Source organism: Camelina sativa, chromosome 7, assembly GCF_030686135.1.
Source record: "Camelina sativa cultivar CO46 ecotype springtype chromosome 7, ASM3068613v1".
NCBI classification, from domain to species: Eukaryota; Viridiplantae; Streptophyta; class Magnoliopsida; order Brassicales; family Brassicaceae; genus Camelina; species Camelina sativa.
This window is the reverse complement of record NC_141886.1, coordinates 10,719,898-10,736,933: the sequence shown is the minus strand read 5'-3', so window position 1 is coordinate 10,736,933 and position 17,036 is coordinate 10,719,898. Positions and strand designations below refer to the sequence as shown.

The 17,036-nt window shown below is 37.0% G+C and overlaps 2 protein-coding genes across 4 annotated transcripts; one reads left to right on the top strand and one right to left on the bottom strand.

Moving 5' to 3' along the window:
• The first annotated feature begins 5,165 nt into the window (after nt 1–5,165).
• Nucleotides 5,166–10,593, top strand: LOC104700917 (putative WEB family protein At1g65010, chloroplastic). Of its 2 annotated transcripts, XM_087458137.1 has the most exons (4): nt 5,166–5,549; nt 5,668–5,758; nt 6,087–6,282; nt 6,483–10,593. In XM_087458137.1, the coding sequence occupies exons 2-4, from the start codon at nt 5,742–5,744 to the stop codon at nt 10,308–10,310; spliced, it is 4,041 nt and encodes a 1,346-aa protein (XP_087314263.1). In that variant the 5' UTR covers nt 5,166–5,549; nt 5,668–5,741; the 3' UTR covers nt 10,311–10,593. The 2 variants fall into 2 exon arrangements, with proteins under 2 accessions (XP_087314263.1, XP_010414822.2); XM_010416520.3 differs by lacking the exon at nt 5,166–5,549 and having other exon boundaries at nt 5,595–5,758.
• A 46-nt stretch (nt 10,594–10,639) lies between these two features.
• Nucleotides 10,640–12,876, bottom strand: LOC104700918 (uncharacterized). Of its 2 annotated transcripts, none has more exons than XM_010416524.2 (6): nt 12,456–12,876; nt 12,131–12,350; nt 11,698–11,813; nt 11,347–11,526; nt 11,068–11,210; nt 10,640–10,998 (listed from the first exon to the last, which is right to left on the bottom strand). In XM_010416524.2, exons 1-6 carry the CDS (start codon nt 12,854–12,856, stop codon nt 10,817–10,819), a joined length of 1,242 nt encoding a protein of 413 aa, XP_010414826.2. In that variant the 5' UTR covers nt 12,857–12,876; the 3' UTR covers nt 10,640–10,816. The 2 variants fall into 2 exon arrangements, with proteins under 2 accessions (XP_010414826.2, XP_010414827.1); XM_010416525.2 differs by having other exon boundaries at nt 10,640–10,981; nt 12,456–12,718.
• Nucleotides 12,877–17,036: the final 4,160 nt, after the last annotated feature.

The window sequence follows — 17,036 nt, the reverse complement described above, 5'->3', positions numbered from 1 at the left end:
GAGAAGACGAGATAAGAGAGTTAATTTAGGGTTAGTTGTTTTGTAATTTTTTGAAGAAAACAAGGGTATATTTGTTATTTACTTCATATAACGCAACTTTTCGTCTCTGACGTTGAATTCAATCCGCGTCCAAAAAAATTAATCGCAGAACGCTGCGTCTGCCGCTGCGTCATGCCGCAACTATCGGCGGCGACCAAACGAACAGCTAAACTTGTGTCTGCCGCAGCCGCAACTACTTGCGGCGATCAAACGAACAGCCCCATTGTCTCCGATTTAATTGCTTCCACGATCATAGAGAAAACGGTGGATTTTGTGCTCGGGTTGCAGGTTCTTACAATTTATGACTGTCTTAGCCAATATTTCATCTTATCTCAATTTCAATTGTTCGATTGTAATTTGGATTGACTGAATCTGGAAATCTAGGTTTCTCTGTTCTTATTGTTCTTTTGGTCTTCTTCGTAGATCTTTTGGAATTCTGAAGATAAGAGGCAAAGTCGCACTCTCTAGTCTTTAAGGTTTCTACGGTTAATGGAATTGGGATGAAAGTTTGGAAATTTATGGTTTCTTTGTGTTAAAAATTTAATTAGTGTAAAAGAAAGAGAGTAAATGTAGGAGTTTAAACCACGAGGTGGTAAGCTAGTGGTTCGATTGTTGGTCTAAGTTATGGATCGATTCTTCCTAAGCGTAGAATTGCTAGCTTTATTCCTTTGGCTACATGGGTATGAACTCATTGCTTACGGCCCATTTGCAAATCTGGGGGATCCTATCTATGGGATATCCTCTCCCCAGGAATATCAGACCCCATAGGTCTGAAGATTTACCTTGAGTTATAAAAAAAAATGCTTTTGATTTTCATATTATGTTTTTCTTACGTACCACTGTGATTTTGTAATCTTTATGTTTAGAAAATCTAATGAGAATGAACTAATTTGCTTATTTTTTCTTGTTGCTCTTGGTGAGGTTCTTATGATCGGATTTAAATCAATTAAGCTACCACTTGTAATTGACTTCAAACTCAACATATGTTCTTTCGTTTTAAAACAGTTTGTTGCTTCTTTTATTAAAACACTTTTAATATATAAAAAAAAAGATAGGTTCAGAATTTGTACTGGAACAGGGAATCTATTTTGATTTAGTATAGGTTTTTCAAATAGAATGTTTAATTGTTGCATAGGTGCAAACGAAGAAGAGAAACAAGTAATTTCTTTTCTACAGGTTTTTCAAATAGAATAATTTGTCGTGAAAAAAAAAAAGAGTGCTTGATGTTGATTGTTGCAGAGATACAAAGGAAGAAGAGAAAGAAAGAATTTCTTTTTTTTTTCTTTTTTTTTAATTAAAAAATTACAGTTCAATGTGTTGTTATTTTTAAGTCCTTAAAACAACATGATTTTTAAACTGACACGTTATCGATATAGGGGAGGGTTTTTTTTTTTTTTGTACAATCGATTGGTTCAGTATCCTTCGGGCCCTACATCTACCGAGGCGGGGTCCAGGCCATGTAATATGGTGCCTTCCCAAAAAGAATCAAACCCAACACTTCCGCCTAGTAGATTTACTACTAAGCTAACACTATGTTGTAATAGGGGAGGGTTATTGTAATGATCCAACCCTAAATTTCCAGACCGATTTAAACCTTGTCTGTTTTTAACTTAGGACTAGTCAATTTTACATTCGTTCATTCAACAACATGCGCATTCGGTTAAGCAAGACAGGCCATAAATAAGCATAAACGTGCATTCAAATCCAAGTTGAGGTTCTAGTACAACGAAAGTCATGCTAATGTTAATACATCGTTTTAAAATACTAAACCAGAAATAAAACTATCCAAAACCACCATTCTCTCCTTTCCTTGCCTTCGTCACGTGAGCTGGTCAGCCACTTAAGTTTATATACTCGGACATTTCTTTTCCTGCATCCAAAAAGGATGTGTAAGCAAACGAATTTTCTTAGTGGAGCGGTCATCCCGTCTCACTAGGCTAAGTTCAATAATCTCAATCTGACATAAGGTCTATTTAAATCAAGTCATGCAAGTCAAATAAACTCATAGGATAGTTGTCCAAATAACTTAGACCAACCATCAAATTATTGTAATAAAAACAACTAACCATAACAAGCAAGCAAACAAGATTAAACGACCCGTGGTTCAAAGAAATCAACCATAGAAGTCGGCCACAGTCACACACTCATATTTGGTTTTAGACCCTTGGTGCTAATTCTCGGCTATCTCTCGTCCCACTCGTTCAATCCCTAACCCGATCCCGTGACACTACACAGACACATCGACCATCGTTACCATCCTATGATATACCGTTAATACTATCGATAGACTAGGGTTGGATTATTACTTAGCGATCTCTATCGACTATGACTCTCGGATTCTCGACCACAACTCTTAGGAAACTCGTCTAAGACTCGATGGATCTTGATCTCTCTAGCGGCGGCTCAAGGATTTCTAGTGTGGTGCTCTCTCAAGAGCCTTAGGGTTCTCTCTATTTATATTTAGTCGACTAAACCGCCTTAGACTCCCAAAATGATAAGCCTTATCACGCCTTAAACCCCTTTTCTTTCGCAACTATCTTGATCCCACATTGCTTTTCCCGCGAGTTTCCATTTCTCTTGATTTTCCATATTCGTGAGTCGGTCTAATCCTTTGCAAGGTTTCTCGAGTTCTGGGCCGTCCATTCGCCACCGATGGACTAGGGTTGGATTGTTACTTACCGATCTCTATCGACTATGACTCGGATTCTTGACCACACCTTTTAGGAAACTCGTCTAACACTCGATGGATCTTTATCTCTCTAGCGGCAGCTCAAGGATTTCTAGTGCGGTGCTCTCTATTTATATAGAGTCGACTAAACCGCCTTCGACTCCCAAAATGATAAGCTTTATCACTCCCTAAGTCCCTTTTCTTTCGCGACTATCCTTATCCCACACAGATTGCCTTTCCCGTGAGTTTCCATATCTGTGAGTCGGTTTAATCCTTCGCAAGGTTTTCCGAGTTCTGGGCCATCCATCGGCCCATTGTCACAATCGCATTACCGTTGGCCTATCGGATAGGTCCATCGCTTATCAATAATGACCGTACCATCCGACAGTCCATGGTTCCGATAGTCCTTATCTGAATCCCTCTTCATTGTCCACTATCACTGGTCACTTCACTATTTCTATTTCCCACTCGACCAGTAATTTCCATTTTTAGAATGATAACTTTCCTTCGAATCCCCTTTCTGATTCCTACTTGGTACATACGGATTCCCATAGGCTAATGAATTCATCGTCAGTAGCTGACAGAACCATCATCAATCGCTGACGGAACCATGGTCAGTTGCTGATGGAACCATCGTCTGTCGCTGACGGTAGCAACGTTTGCTGCTGACCATATTACCGGTCACTGCGAACGTAGGGCTATCGTACCCATTACCATAGTCGCTAACTTACCGCTATCATAGCCGCTAACGTACCGCTATCGTGGCCACTAACGTACTGCTATCGTAGCCGCTAACGTACCGATACCGTAGCCACTAATGTATCGCGAACGTACCGCTACCCTAGTTGCTAATGTACCGCGTACCGCTTTTGGACCGCCGCATGTACCACGTGTGTAGCGAGTCCGCTGATCTGATCCCGGTATTTGTAGTAGCACCCATGATTATTGGAGGCGGTCATTACATTTACAATTTTTGGAACCGATGACTTTTGAGATTATAATATTGATTTACAATTTTTTGATATAAATGGTTTTCTTGTAGATAAATAATATTTGGAGGGTTTTTTTTTGCACAAAAAGCTAAAGTTAATGATACATATTTTAGGGGGCGAGCTACAATGTAAACAAAGATATACAGTTACTATCAAGAGATTATTTCGATTTCTTTGGGTATTTCCACAACTGTGAATCTGCTTATCAAAGTCCCCTACTATTTTCTTGTAGATAGTAGGGATATGTTGTCGTTCATCACACAGCAGCAGTACACCAGCTTTTTTACGATCAGAAATAAACATATGAAGAATTGAAGATTAACGAGGCTGTTGAGTGTCCAAATAAACTTTTTAATGTGAATCTGTAAAACAAAATATATATATCACCATCCGAAATGTCGTTGGTAAACTTATCTAGACTTAAGACCTCACATTGTGCACATGTGGATCTGAGTGGTAGCTATATTGCCTGTATTTGCTCCAAATTTGTCCAATATTGAAAGTTCTGAAATATTTGTATATAAGTATCTAAACCCATTGTTGATTAAACGAATTGTTTTTTATTTTTTCTATCAAAATTAAATACCCAAACAAAAAGTAAACTAATTTTAAAAAATGTGGTTATCCTACTATAAATATGAAACTAACCTTAAAATGTGTAAAAATTACATTCAATTGCCATTAGAAAAACTCAATTAAGCTTAGTAAATTAAAAAAATAAAGATAGTGAATTAAAAAAATAAAAAAACACTAACAGATCAAATATAAAAAAAAATCTAGAAAAAAAAATATTTTCTCTCTCTCAAAAATTATGGACGAAAATTACTAAATATATATTTTTAAAATATAAACCAATCAGAATTTCAAAAACTAAGATTTTATATCCAAGTACACAATATAATTATTTTTAATAACTAAATTTCAAAGATTTTGTTAAGATTTCAAATTATGATTCTCTTATCATCTTTATTTTCTGTTATTTACAAATTGTTTGAAATTTTCATATAATTCTTATGATTAGTAAAATGCAGAATTTTTTCTGCATATGTTGTGATTTGAATTTTTTTAAACGAAGATATATTACTCAATCTAAAAAAATGTATGTTTTAATTTCCACATTGGCGGGTTGGTAAATATAAATTTATATAGATGATAAATTAATAATTTTTATTTATTCATAATTATAATATTAAAATTACTACTTCATATTTCACAAAATAATGATGCAAATATAACCAACAAACAATATAAAATTGTAATATACATCAAAAAATAAAATACTATAATATTCTAAAATAATTAGCATTCAAAAAGACTAATCGAATTACAGAAAAATTAAAATAAATATTATCTCAAATAAAATAATTTAAAAAAAATATATTAATCTTAAATTTATTATTATATTAAAAAAAAATTTAAATGTTGATCCGTACTTAAAGCAAGAGATATCTTCTAGTTATGTTAATAAATTAGCTGTGTTTTTAAGTTTAAACTGATAAGTTTAGCAGATCTCATTAAGAGAGAAGAAATCAGAATGATTGATAAAGAGAGCACATGAAGTCCACATGACATAACCCCAAAGATCTCAACTCCGTTGTCTTAATTTAGATCATTAGAGAGATTTATTCTCCACCTCCATTATTAAATAAAGCCAACTTGTTTGGTCTACTTCACACTCACAGCTTTTATTATTCTCCCTTGTCCCTTAATAATAAGAAAAAGAAAAAGAAAAAAAAAAAAGCGGTGAGAAAAAGAAAGAAGAGAGAGGGTGACCACTATGGAGACAGCGCAACCCATTACTCATTATTGGTTTTCTCCTACCATTCTTTTGCTAAAGTTCAAGTCTTTGTGTAAGTTTCTCAGAAGAAGAACCAAATCGAAAATTGAAGACTTTGCGCTGTTGTCTTGAAGACCTAAGTCGATCTGACTTCTCTTTTTTTTTTCTTTTTTTTTTTTTTTCTCTTGTAGCAATGCTGAGAATTTAGCTGCATTCACTCTTTCTTCTGTCAGTTCAATTCAATCTCTCCTCTTTTCTTACAACAATGGCATCTAGAACCAAGTAAGTACTTTTACCCTTTCTTACACATCTTGTTTTTAATACAATTGGATCTGAGATGATCTCTAGTAGATGCAAATGATCTGTGAATTGACAATTGGATCTGTTTCTTTTTGTGCTGAAGATTTTAAAACCTAAATTGGTTTAGTCTAGTAAATGTTGTGATTTTGGGAACTTAGATGAATTTAGTGAGGTGAAATTTGTTGTGACTTTGGGAACTTGCTATAATAATCTTGTTTTGGTAAAAATGTAAGAAGATCCATCCATAAATTTTGAAAACATTTCATTGATATTAAATGTTACATTGTATTATTGGTCATGCTTACTGCAGAACTGGGTTGATGGAGACTCCTCGTAGTAAACCATCACCACCACCTCCCCGACTGAGTAAACTTACTCCTACTAAATCCGATGGCAGTTCGGCTTCCCCCGTGCCAAATACTCGTCTTTCGCTTGACCGTTCTCCTCAAACAGCTAACTCAAAGCCTGCTCCTGATCGTCGGCCTTCTAGGATTCCTACACCCGAGGCAAGTTACTGACCCCACTCCAACTGATTCATGAATCTTTTTCTTAGCAATATTAAGACATTGATGATTTACCATATGAATTCATCACCATGTGAAATGACTGTATATCATAATTTTATTTTGTTTTTTATGTTGCAACACTACGGGCTTCTGTTTGTTTGTGAAAAAGGCTCATCTGTTAAACTCGTTGACATTTTCAGAAAGTGCATTCACGGTTGGTGAAAGGGTCGGAGCTTCAAGCTCAATTGAATCAGATTCAGGAGGATTTAAAGAAAGCCGATGAGCAAATAGAATTGCTCAAGAAAGATAAAGCTAAAGCCATAGATGATCTTAAAGAATCCGAGAAACTTGTAGAAGAAGCCAATGAGAAACTCAAAGAGGCATTGGCAGCTCAGAAACGAGCTGAGGAGTGTTTCGAGGTTGAGAAATTCCGAGCTGTTGAACTGGAACAGGCTGGACTTGAAGCTGTTCAGACAAAGGATGCAACGTCAAGGAACGAGCTAGAGTCTATTAGAAGTCAGCATGCGTTGGACATCTCAGCTCTCCTCTCTACCACAGAAGAACTTCAGAGGGTGAAACATGAATTGGCTATGACCGCTGATGCTAAAAACAAGGCGCTAAGCCATGCTGAGGAAGCGACGAAGATTGCTGAAATCCATGCTGAGAAGGCTGAGATTCTTTCTTCTGAATTAGGCCGGTTAAAGGCATTGCTCGGTTCCAAGGAAGAAAAAGAAGCTATTGAAGGTAACGAGATTGTGTCTAAACTGAAGTCTGAGATTGAAACGTTGAGAGGGGACCTTGAAAAAGTTGGTATCCTTGAGAATAGTCTGAAGGAGCATGAACAATCAATTGAACAGCTTCACGTTGATCTAGAAGCTGCTAAAATGGCTGAATCTTGCGCTATTGGCTTAGCAGAAGAATGGAAGAACAAGGTTCATGAACTTGAAAAACATGTTGAAGAAGCAAATAGATTGAAGACATCTGCTTCAGAATCTGTGGAATCCGTTATGAAGCAGCTGGCTGAATGTAATCATGTGCTGCATGAGATGAAATCCGAAAATGCTGCACAAAAAGAAAAGCTTGAGTTGCTAGAGAAAACAGTTGACGCGCAGAGAACAGATCTTGAGGAATCTGGACGCCAGGTTTGGATCGCAAAAGAAGAAGCTTCTGAAATGGAAAAACTTGTTGAATCCATAAAATCTGAGCTTGAGATCTCCGAAGAGGAAAAAACTAGGGCCTTGGACAATGAAACGACTCTAACATCAAATATTCAGAATCTAATGAATGAAAAGACAGAACTTTCAATAGAACTGGAACGCTGTAAGATGGAAGAAGAGAAAAGCAAGAAAGATATGGATAGCTTGACGTTGGCTTTGCAGGAAGCATCTACTGAAGCGAGGGAAGCAAAGGAGAAGTTTTTGGCATGTCAAGAGGAGTTCAAGCACTGTGAATCCCAGTTTGACAGTTTGAAGTTGGCTTCAAAGGAGACAAATGAAAAGTATGAGCAAATGCTTGAGGATGCTAGATTTGAAATTGATAGTCTGAAAAGTGCTGTAGATAGCATCCAGAATGAGTTCGAGAACTCTAAGGCTGGGTGGGAACAGAAAGAGCTTCATCTGATGGGCAGTGTGAAGAAATCAGAAGAAGAAAATTCGTCTTTGCAGGAAGAAGTAAGTAGGCTGGTGAATTTGATCAAAGAAAGTGAAGAAGATGCATGTGCAAAGAAGGAGGAAGAAGTCAATTTGAAAAATAATCTCCAAGAAGCTGAAGGGGAGGTAAAGTACCTACAGGAAACACTTGGAGAAGCAAAAGCTGAAAGCATGAAACTGAAAGAGAGCTTGTTGGACAAAGAAGATGAGCTAAAGAATGTCATGGCAGAGAACAGCAGCCTCAGAGAATGGGAAGGTTCTGTAATTGAGAAAATCGAGGAGTTGTCGAAGGTTAAGGAAAGCTTGGTTGATAAAGAAACCAAGTTAAAGAGCATAACTCAAGAAGCTGAAGAGCTAAAAGAAAAGGAGGCCGCTCATATGAAGCAGATTGAGGAGTTGTCAATGGCGAATGGAAGCTTGGTTGATAACGTAACCAAATTGCAGAGCATTGTTCAAGAAAGTGAAGATCTCAAAGAAAAGGAAGCTGCTTATCTTAAGAAGATTGAGGAGTTATCAGTAGTGAATGAGACCCTGGCTGATAACTTAACGGATTTGCAAAGCATTGTTCAAGAAAGTAAGGATCTCAAAGAAAAGGAGATTGCTTATCTTAAGAAGATTGAGGAGTTATCCGTGGCAAGTGAGAGCTTGGTTGGTAAAGAGACCAAACTGCAGCACATTAGTCAAGAGGCTGAGGAGCTCAGAGGAAGGGAGGCTGCTCATTTGAAGAAGATTGAGGAGTTGTCGAAGACGAATGAGAGTTTGGTTGATAATGTGGCCAATATGCAAAGCATGGCTCAAGAAAGTAAGGATCTCAAAGAAAGGGAGGCTGCTTATCTTAAGAAGATTGAGGAATTGTCAATGGTAAATGGGACCTTGGCTGATAATGTAACCAATCTGCAGAAAATATCTGAAGAAAGTAAGGAGCTCAGAGAAAGAGAGACTACATTACTTAAGAAGACAGAGGAGTTGTCAGAATTGAATGAAAGCTTAGTTGATAAAGCGAGCAAATTGCAAACAGTTGTTCAGGAAAATGAGGAATTGAGAGAAAGGGAGACTGCGTATCTAAAAAAGATTGAGGAGTTGTCAAAATTGCATGAAATGTTATCTGAAAAAGAAAACAGTCTCCAGAGTTCTATTCATGAGAAAGAGGAGCTCAAAGAAAGGGAGACTGCTTATCTTAAGAAGATTGAGGATTTGTCAAAGGTGCAAGAGGATCTGCTTAATAAAGAAAATGAGTTGCATGGTATGGTCGTGGAGATGGAGGACCTTAGATCAAAGGACTCTCTCGCCCAAATGAGGATAGAAGAGTTATCAAATTTTAATGCAAGTTTGCTCGTTAAAGAGAATGAGTTACAGGCTGTTGTTTGCGAAAATGAGGAGCTGAAGTCCAAGGAGGTTTCATCACTAAAGACGATAGACGAGCTGTCAGACCTGAAACAAAGTTTGATTCACAAAGAAAAAGAGCTCAAGGCTGCAATTGTTGAAAACGAGAAGCTCAAGGCTGAGGCAGCCTCGTCCCTCGAGAGGATTGAAGAGTTGACAAATCTTAAACAGAGTTTGATAGATAAGCAGAACGAACTGCAGGTTGTCTTTCATGAAAACGAGGAGCTCAAGGCCAAGGAGGCTTTGTCTTTGAAAAAGATTGATGAGTTACTACATCTAGAGCAAAGTTGGCTTGATAAGGAAAGTGAGTTTCAAAGAGTTACGCAAGAAAACCAAGAGCTTAAAACGCAGGATGCTTTAGCAGCAAAGAAAATAGAGGAGTTGTCAAAGCTGAAAGAGAGCTTACTTGAAAAAGAAACCGAACTAAAAGGCAGGGAAGCTGCCGCAGCCCTTGAGAAAATGGAAGAATCATCAAAGGTTGGAAACGGTGACCTTACCAACATCGGAACAGATTATGACTTGGTTCAGTTTTCCGAAGTAAATGGTCTTAGGAATGGGGATGTAAAGACAAAGACTGATCCTTTTCAGCACAGAAGCAGAGAACATTTGGTACAAGAAAGTCCCATGGAAGCAATTGATAAACATTTGATGGGTGGAACTCATAGGGTACCTCACAGAGGTGAAGGAGAAAGGAGAGTAGATAAAGACAGTGTGGAGCCTGAATTCAAGATGTGGGAGAGCTACAAGATAGAAAAAAGCGAAGTATCTCCCGAGAGAGAGACCGAGCTCGACTCTGTAGAAGAGGAAGTTGAGTCGAAAGCAGAAGGCAGTGAGAACATGGATCAGTATAGCAATGGCTTCTCTTCAACAGACCACACCGAAGATTCTGGAAATTTGCTGTTAAAGGAACAACATATGAAGAAGAAGAAACCTTTGCTCCGGAAATTTGGAAACCTGCTTAAAAAGAAGAGTACAGGCAGTAGCAGTCAAAAGTAGGGTCTCTTTGCAACAGGGCTTTTCTTGGTTTATGTTTATCGTATTAAAATTTCTGAGAGTATAGCTCTATATTTGATCTATGCTTTCACATGGCTTCCAAATCAAGATTTAGATTGTCTATGACACTCCCCTTTGATCTTGTTCTCTTATTTTTTTTCTTCTTGAATTGTTTTTGTTGTGAGTTTTAGCGTACTGCAAAGAAAGAACATTTCATTTATTATCTGCAAGATTCTGTATAGAAGCAGGGTTACTTATTAAGATGATTTGTCGTTGTTTCTTGTTATTCTAATATTCTTTTTGGAGTTAATAATGCCCTGAACACCACCAAGTTTCCAATAAATGAAGCGTTTCATGTGAGGCTTTGTAGATTGTAATATAAGAAGACATACAAAGGTTGATGATACTCTTGTGAATAATAAGCTTAATTCGGTCATGGACAATGTAATTAACATAGTAGATATTGACACAACCTTCCGCTGCTGCATAATATAAAACTCACTTCATAGTTAGGCACTTAGTGAAATGGAGACGAGAGACGATAGCTTGAACTTCTTCATCTTTGTGGAGCCTCGTGGCTGAAACAGAGCCTCAGTGCTCGACCGGACGGTAACTTCTTTAGACTCTGCCCCTGAACTGCCTTCACTTCTATAGTCCCTATACGAGTACAGAACCTGCAACCTCGAAGGAGCTGCAACCCAAATCATTATTTAATTAATTCCACACGCGAACACATAATCAAGTTCTAAAGAGAAATTACCTAATCCAAACATGCTTGTTTTCTGAATAGAGACATGGTCGACTTTTGATCTTTTGATATTTCTTAAAGCCAGGGTATCTTCCTGCTTTCCTTTAAACTCGAGGAACTCCCCTAACACAATTTTGCTACTTTTAAGTTCCACTCTGCAAGCATAATCAACGTTTTATGAAAACTCCTTGAACATAGCTACTTTATTGAAGGTTTTAAGAGAACTCAAAACTCTCAGGAACTCAAACACAATATAAATTGAATGTCAATAATGATAATAAGTGGTATGACCTATCCCACATTGGTGCCGTGCCAAGGATGAAATTAAGTTTTTGATGCGACGATTCCTGCATCTCTTTTCCTGTGCTGAATGCGCCTTTAACCCAACCAGAAAGTTTGCCTCTTGATACTGGTTTCAGGTGTTGCCACTCTTCATAGGTAATTACCTCACTCGGGAATGCATGAATTGTACTGAAACAAACAGAAGCATATGTTTATGCACCATTAGGATAATACAAAAATGTTTTCCAGACTAAGATGGCCAGGCCCACACACGCGCTACAAAGCGTTCTGTAGTTAAAAAGTGAAGTTTTCTTGTCTAGCTCTTGTAAACATGACGATAGTAAGGATAAGGATACATACCGGAAACTTGGATTAGGAATCACAACTTTGCAAGACACATTTCCTTCTAGTAAAGTAACACCCCTCTGTTCAAGATATGATTCAAGAACTGAAGCTTGTTTCTTGACTTGAGCCAGCTGAGAAAACAAGAATCTACAAATTAGAAACTAAGCTGCATAGATGGATGATGCAGCTCAACTTTGCTTTGACAAGAAAAATCAAATTCACAGTGTCCAGACTCCAGATAGATATATTCGTGTAATCAGCAAAATCCGTCTCTAAATGTAAACAGTGATATTTTTGACATATTATATGCAACAAGATTAGTAGCAGAGTTCCAAAATATTTAGGTCATTTCATGTATCCATCCCAATCTAGAATATCAAATCAACAAATCCATTGGATGTTCAAACTAGAAGCATATTGTGTAATGATTGCATCAAACAAAACTTACAGGGTCAGGGTAAGTCTCGGTTGTATGATGCTTGCCACCTTCACAAACCCAGCTACCATCACTCGTTACCGTAACAATCCCAGATAGATTCCTCACAGCGACCACTAACACTTCTCCTTTAGTAGTGACGAGAACAACGTCAATGTCCTGTCTAGAAGCAGTGTCTGAATCTGGAATCCGAAGCCCTACATAAGCTTTTCCACCATAAAGCTTCTCGAGTCTGCAAATTCAATAGAAATCAAAATCAAAATCAAATTCAGTGGAGTCTTGGATAGGTAAATAGAGAATCGAAGATGAGATGATGAGATGTGAAAATCTGGGAAACCTGTGAGCAACGGAGAAGAGAGCAGTGGAATCGGAAGTCTCGACGTCGGAGAACTCGTCGTCGGAGAAGAAACGGCGGACGAGTTGGTAGATGACGAGACCGCAGATGATCTCCAACCACATCGTTGCTTCTTCTTCTTCTTCTTTTAGAAATTTGGGAATTGGAGAATAGAGAGAATAGAGAGAAGAGATAGAGAGACGATTCTTGGAAATTAAGGAAAAGAAAAAAACCCAGCTGAAAGTAAACAACAAATTAGGGATGTTGTGGTGGGTAAAAAAACTCATCCCGGCCGGAACCCGAAAAAAACCCGCCCAAAAAAAACCCGAATTCATAAAATCCAAACGGGTTTTAAATCTTCTGGGTAAACTCGAACGGGCTTTTAGTTTTGTGGGTAAACTCATGGGTATCCGAATGTTTTTTGTGTTATGAGATATAATTTGTATTTTGCATGATGTATTTATATGTTTTTAGCTTTTTGGTACCAAATATGATTTATATTATGTATTTTGTTTATTTTATTATATTATGACAATTTTCAAAAATCTATAATCTTATATCATATAGATAAAGTATACCAAATACATTTAAGAGTTTTGTTAACATAGATAATATTTGTTTGTGTATTTGTTTGTATTGTTCTTTCACCAAACATGACTAAAGTCAAATTAAATCTTAAAGTCGTGTGATACAATCATATTTTGCCACTTTGGGATTTTAGTTTTAGGGTTAACTAAAACTAAGTGTCGGCCAAAAAATAAAAACGACATCGTTTATCACATGTGATTTTTTATTTTTGAAGTCTCGTGGGTACCCATAACCCAATAAGATAAACCCGAATGAGACTTTCCAATTTGGGTACCCGAACCATTTAAAGCCCCCAAAAATTTAACACAAAAAGCAGATTTTTGGGTTTCTTATTTTTTATGGGTCCTCGGTACCCATTGGGTTAAAACCCACTATTAAAATCCCTACAACAAATTCACTATGGGTACTAGTTGACAAAATAAAAAAAAATTAAAAAAAAGTAATAATATGTATTTTGTTACAAAAGTGTTTGATTTCGTTGTGAATAAAAATATAAATAATAGTGAGAAATTTATATTCGCAGAAGGATTGAGATACTGAATAAAAGAGAGAGAGAGCTATAATTTCTTTGTAATTGAAGTTTGTAATGTATTCGTATTTTACAACGATCGAACTTGATCGTTTATATAGAAGTAAAAAAGGTAAGTTATTATGTGTGAATAGTGATGGTGGGCTCTACACAAAATAATAATAAACGCATAACGTTATACACATATGCATTATTTGTTGACATTGTATACGTCTTCTTTTTCAGATTTTCACAACACTCCCCCTTGGAGACCGGTGTCACTATGTCTTTTGTGTAATGTCTTTTGTTGCCTCGTTAAAAACCTTTCTAGGAAAATCCAGTGGGAAAAACCTTAGTAAGGTAAAAAGAGTACAACGTCGCAAGCTCCTCCTCGACTGATCAGATCTCATCTTACAAGTCTTGTTGACGACACATTCCAATGTTATGGACATGTTTCCTGAACATAGTCGTGAGTAATGATTTTGCGAAGAGATCTGCAGAATTCTCGGATGATCGAACATATTTTACTTTAATGTCTTTATTCTTCACGAGTTCTTGGGTTTATGAAAAGAACTTTGGAGGGATATGTTTGGTTCTATCAATTTTGATATACCCTTCCTTTGTTTGAGCAACACATGCAACATTGTCTTCATATAAGATAGTTGGCTTTGTATTATGACGAATTTTGCTACTTGATTTAATGTGTCGACTTATCGACCTTAGCCACACACATTTTCTACTTGCTTCATGAAGTGCAATAATTTCAGCATGATTTGAAGAAGTAGCTACAAGCGTCTGTTCCTAAGAACGCCATGTTATAGCAGTGCCTACAATCGTGAACACATATCATGTTTGTGAATGAGCTTTGTGTGGATCTGATAGATATCCTGCATCTGCAAAACCAATCATTTGACCATTTAAATTGTTAAGATAAAATAATCCTAAGTCAATAGTCCCTTGAAGGTAACGAAAAACATGTTTAATTCCATTCCATTGTCTTCGTGTATGAGACGAGCTAAATCTAGCCAAAATATTAATTGAAAATGAAATATCAGGTCGAGTGCAATTTGCAAGATACATAAGGGATCCAATTGCACTTAGATACGGTACTTCAGGACCAAGTATCTCTTCATTTTCATCAGGTGGTCGGAAAGGATCACTCTCAACATTTAATGATCTGACAACCATTGGAGTAATGAGAGGAGTTGCATTATCCATATTAAAACGTTTTAACCCTCTTTTAGTGTATGTGGATTGATGCACAAATAAACCCTTTTGAGTATGCTCAATTTGTAGACCAAGACAAAGTTCTGAGATCTTTCATCTCAAATTCTCAATTTCCTGTTGAGTCCCAATTATATTAAGATCATCAGCATATACCGCGATTATCACAAATCCGGAGTTTGATTTCTCGATAAAAACACATGGGCATATAGGACCATTCACATATCCTTCTTTTGTTAAATGCTCACTGAGACGATTATATCACATACGTCCAAACTGCTTTAACCCATATAATGATCTTTGCAAGTTTATTGGACATAACTCTTTGGATTTAGCTTTTAATGCTTTTGGCATATTAAATCCATCAGGAACTCTCATATAGATATCAATATCTAATGATCCATATAGTATGATGTAACGACATCCATGAGACGCATCTCTAGATTTTCGCCAGCTGCTAGACTTATTAGAAATCTAAACGTTATTGCATCCATAACGGGGGAATATGTTTCCTCATAATCAATTTCGGGTCTTTGAAAAAATCCTTGAGCTACAAGACGAGCCTTATATCTCGTAATTTCATTTTTCTCATTTCGTTTTCTAACGACTAGCCACCTGTATTCAACCTGTAACACCCCCGAACAGTTCTAAAACTAAAACAGAACAAGGGTGTCATGTGTATGACGCCCGTAATTAGTCGACAAAGGTTCCCGGAACGAATCTGTTTGCCCAAATAAACCGATCTCGAGTATCTTTACCTCTCGATCATGGCCTAAGGCTTTTCAACCCGTACCACGATTGCGAGTTGTGTCAGTCCGGACAGGACTAATATAACATTCGAGCGCTTTCAGGTTTAAATAAAACCGAATCTTATTTATTATAGTATCGTAGTGTAAATCATTACAAAACAAGTACAGTTTCCAGGGCCCATAAAGAAAACTATACATGATAAATTTATCGAGTTTTTAGCAAAAAGCTGTAAAACATCTCATCTGGCCAGCCTATGATCACCGCGGCAGCTAGGGGTTTACCTAAAGGGAATACCTGCAAAAACAAAAGGTAGAATCATGAGTAATCTAAGATTACTCAATGAGCCCGCCTAACTAACCTCTAAACAACACCCCAACTTGGACTCTAACAACAAACAAGAAACTAATGCAAGCAACGCATGCATTAAGTAAATCAGAGAATCACGCAATCAAACAAATGTAAAGAAGCTAAAGTACTCAAATACAGAGTACCTGCACCACGACTCACACTACTACATGTACGATACTAATAAAATTTGCCTTAATTGCCCTAAAAATAATTCCTCCATGAAAACTCTGATTTTTCAAGATAAAATTTCCTATTTTATCTTCGTTTAGCTTTCCTAAAATCCTCAAGCTCAAATAAAATTAACCGTATCACTTTTCTTTTTGGTGTTGGCTAAAACAGTCTCTTGCGACTTAATTTTCTAAAAGAAAACTATTCTGAGCTTCAACTTGATTTTCTACTTCTTGCTATAGCATCTTCAACTTCCTCTTAATTTATTTCATGCTGGTCCTTAGCACAAAATTCTAATTCTGCTCCTTAGCGCTCTTCTGAGTAGCTTCTGGGTCAATTCTCTAGAAATCTGAAAACTGACTAATTCTTCTTGGCTAAAACCTTTCAAGCTTTTTATCTGATTAATCATATGCCTTAGCCCACTTAATGCTTCATTTTCTACCTTCCAAACTGATTCTTAGTCGCTGGACTAATTACCGGAAAAATAGCGTCTCTCGCTAAACGGCTATCAGCTCCTGTAGAACTTAGCGTTGATCCTTAAATAGTCTTTGCAGAGCTTTTTGATGTCAGGCCTCTTGGCTACTGATTGACTCTAGTCTTTCTTAGAAATTCTCGTCTTCAGCAATTTCTTTTCGGCTAGGTTGTTCGGCTATCTTACTGCGTCTTTTATTTTTGTATTATTTTTCTGAGTAAATAATTTGACGGGACAAGTGCTCTGGATCCCTTCTACTGAGCTTTGATCATCGTTGTTCTGTTGGTTTCTAACCAATATTCCACTCCTTTGGTTTATTTCCCTCATTGGTCGAAAATTTTTGTTCGCGTCCTTCCCACATATTTTTAGCTTTAATACGGAGTATTACATTCACCTCCCCTTAATAGAATTCGTCCTCGAATTCTCCTAAGCTTCGCCTTGGGTCTTCTACTAAGTTAATCTCGTCTTTGGTCTCTTACCTTTCGAGACTTCTTTCTTTTCCTTCATTTCCTAGCTTGGTCATTTT

Coding starts and splice junctions, on each gene's coding strand:
- LOC104700917 (XM_087458137.1), top strand. Junction 6,283..6,482: donor CTAGGATTCCTACACCCGAG/GCAAGTTACTGA, acceptor TGACATTTTCAG/AAAGTGCATTCACGGTTGGT.
- LOC104700918 (XM_010416524.2), bottom strand. CDS start 12,856: ATGAGTTTACCCACAAAACTAAAAGCCCGTTCGAGTTTACCCAGAAGA. Junction 11,211..11,346: donor ACGGCACCAATGTGGGATAG/GTCATACCACTT, acceptor TTATGCTTGCAG/AGTGGAACTTAAAAGTAGCA. Junction 10,999..11,067: donor AACAAGCATGTTTGGATTAG/GTAATTTCTCTT, acceptor TTTGGGTTGCAG/CTCCTTCGAGGTTGCAGGTT.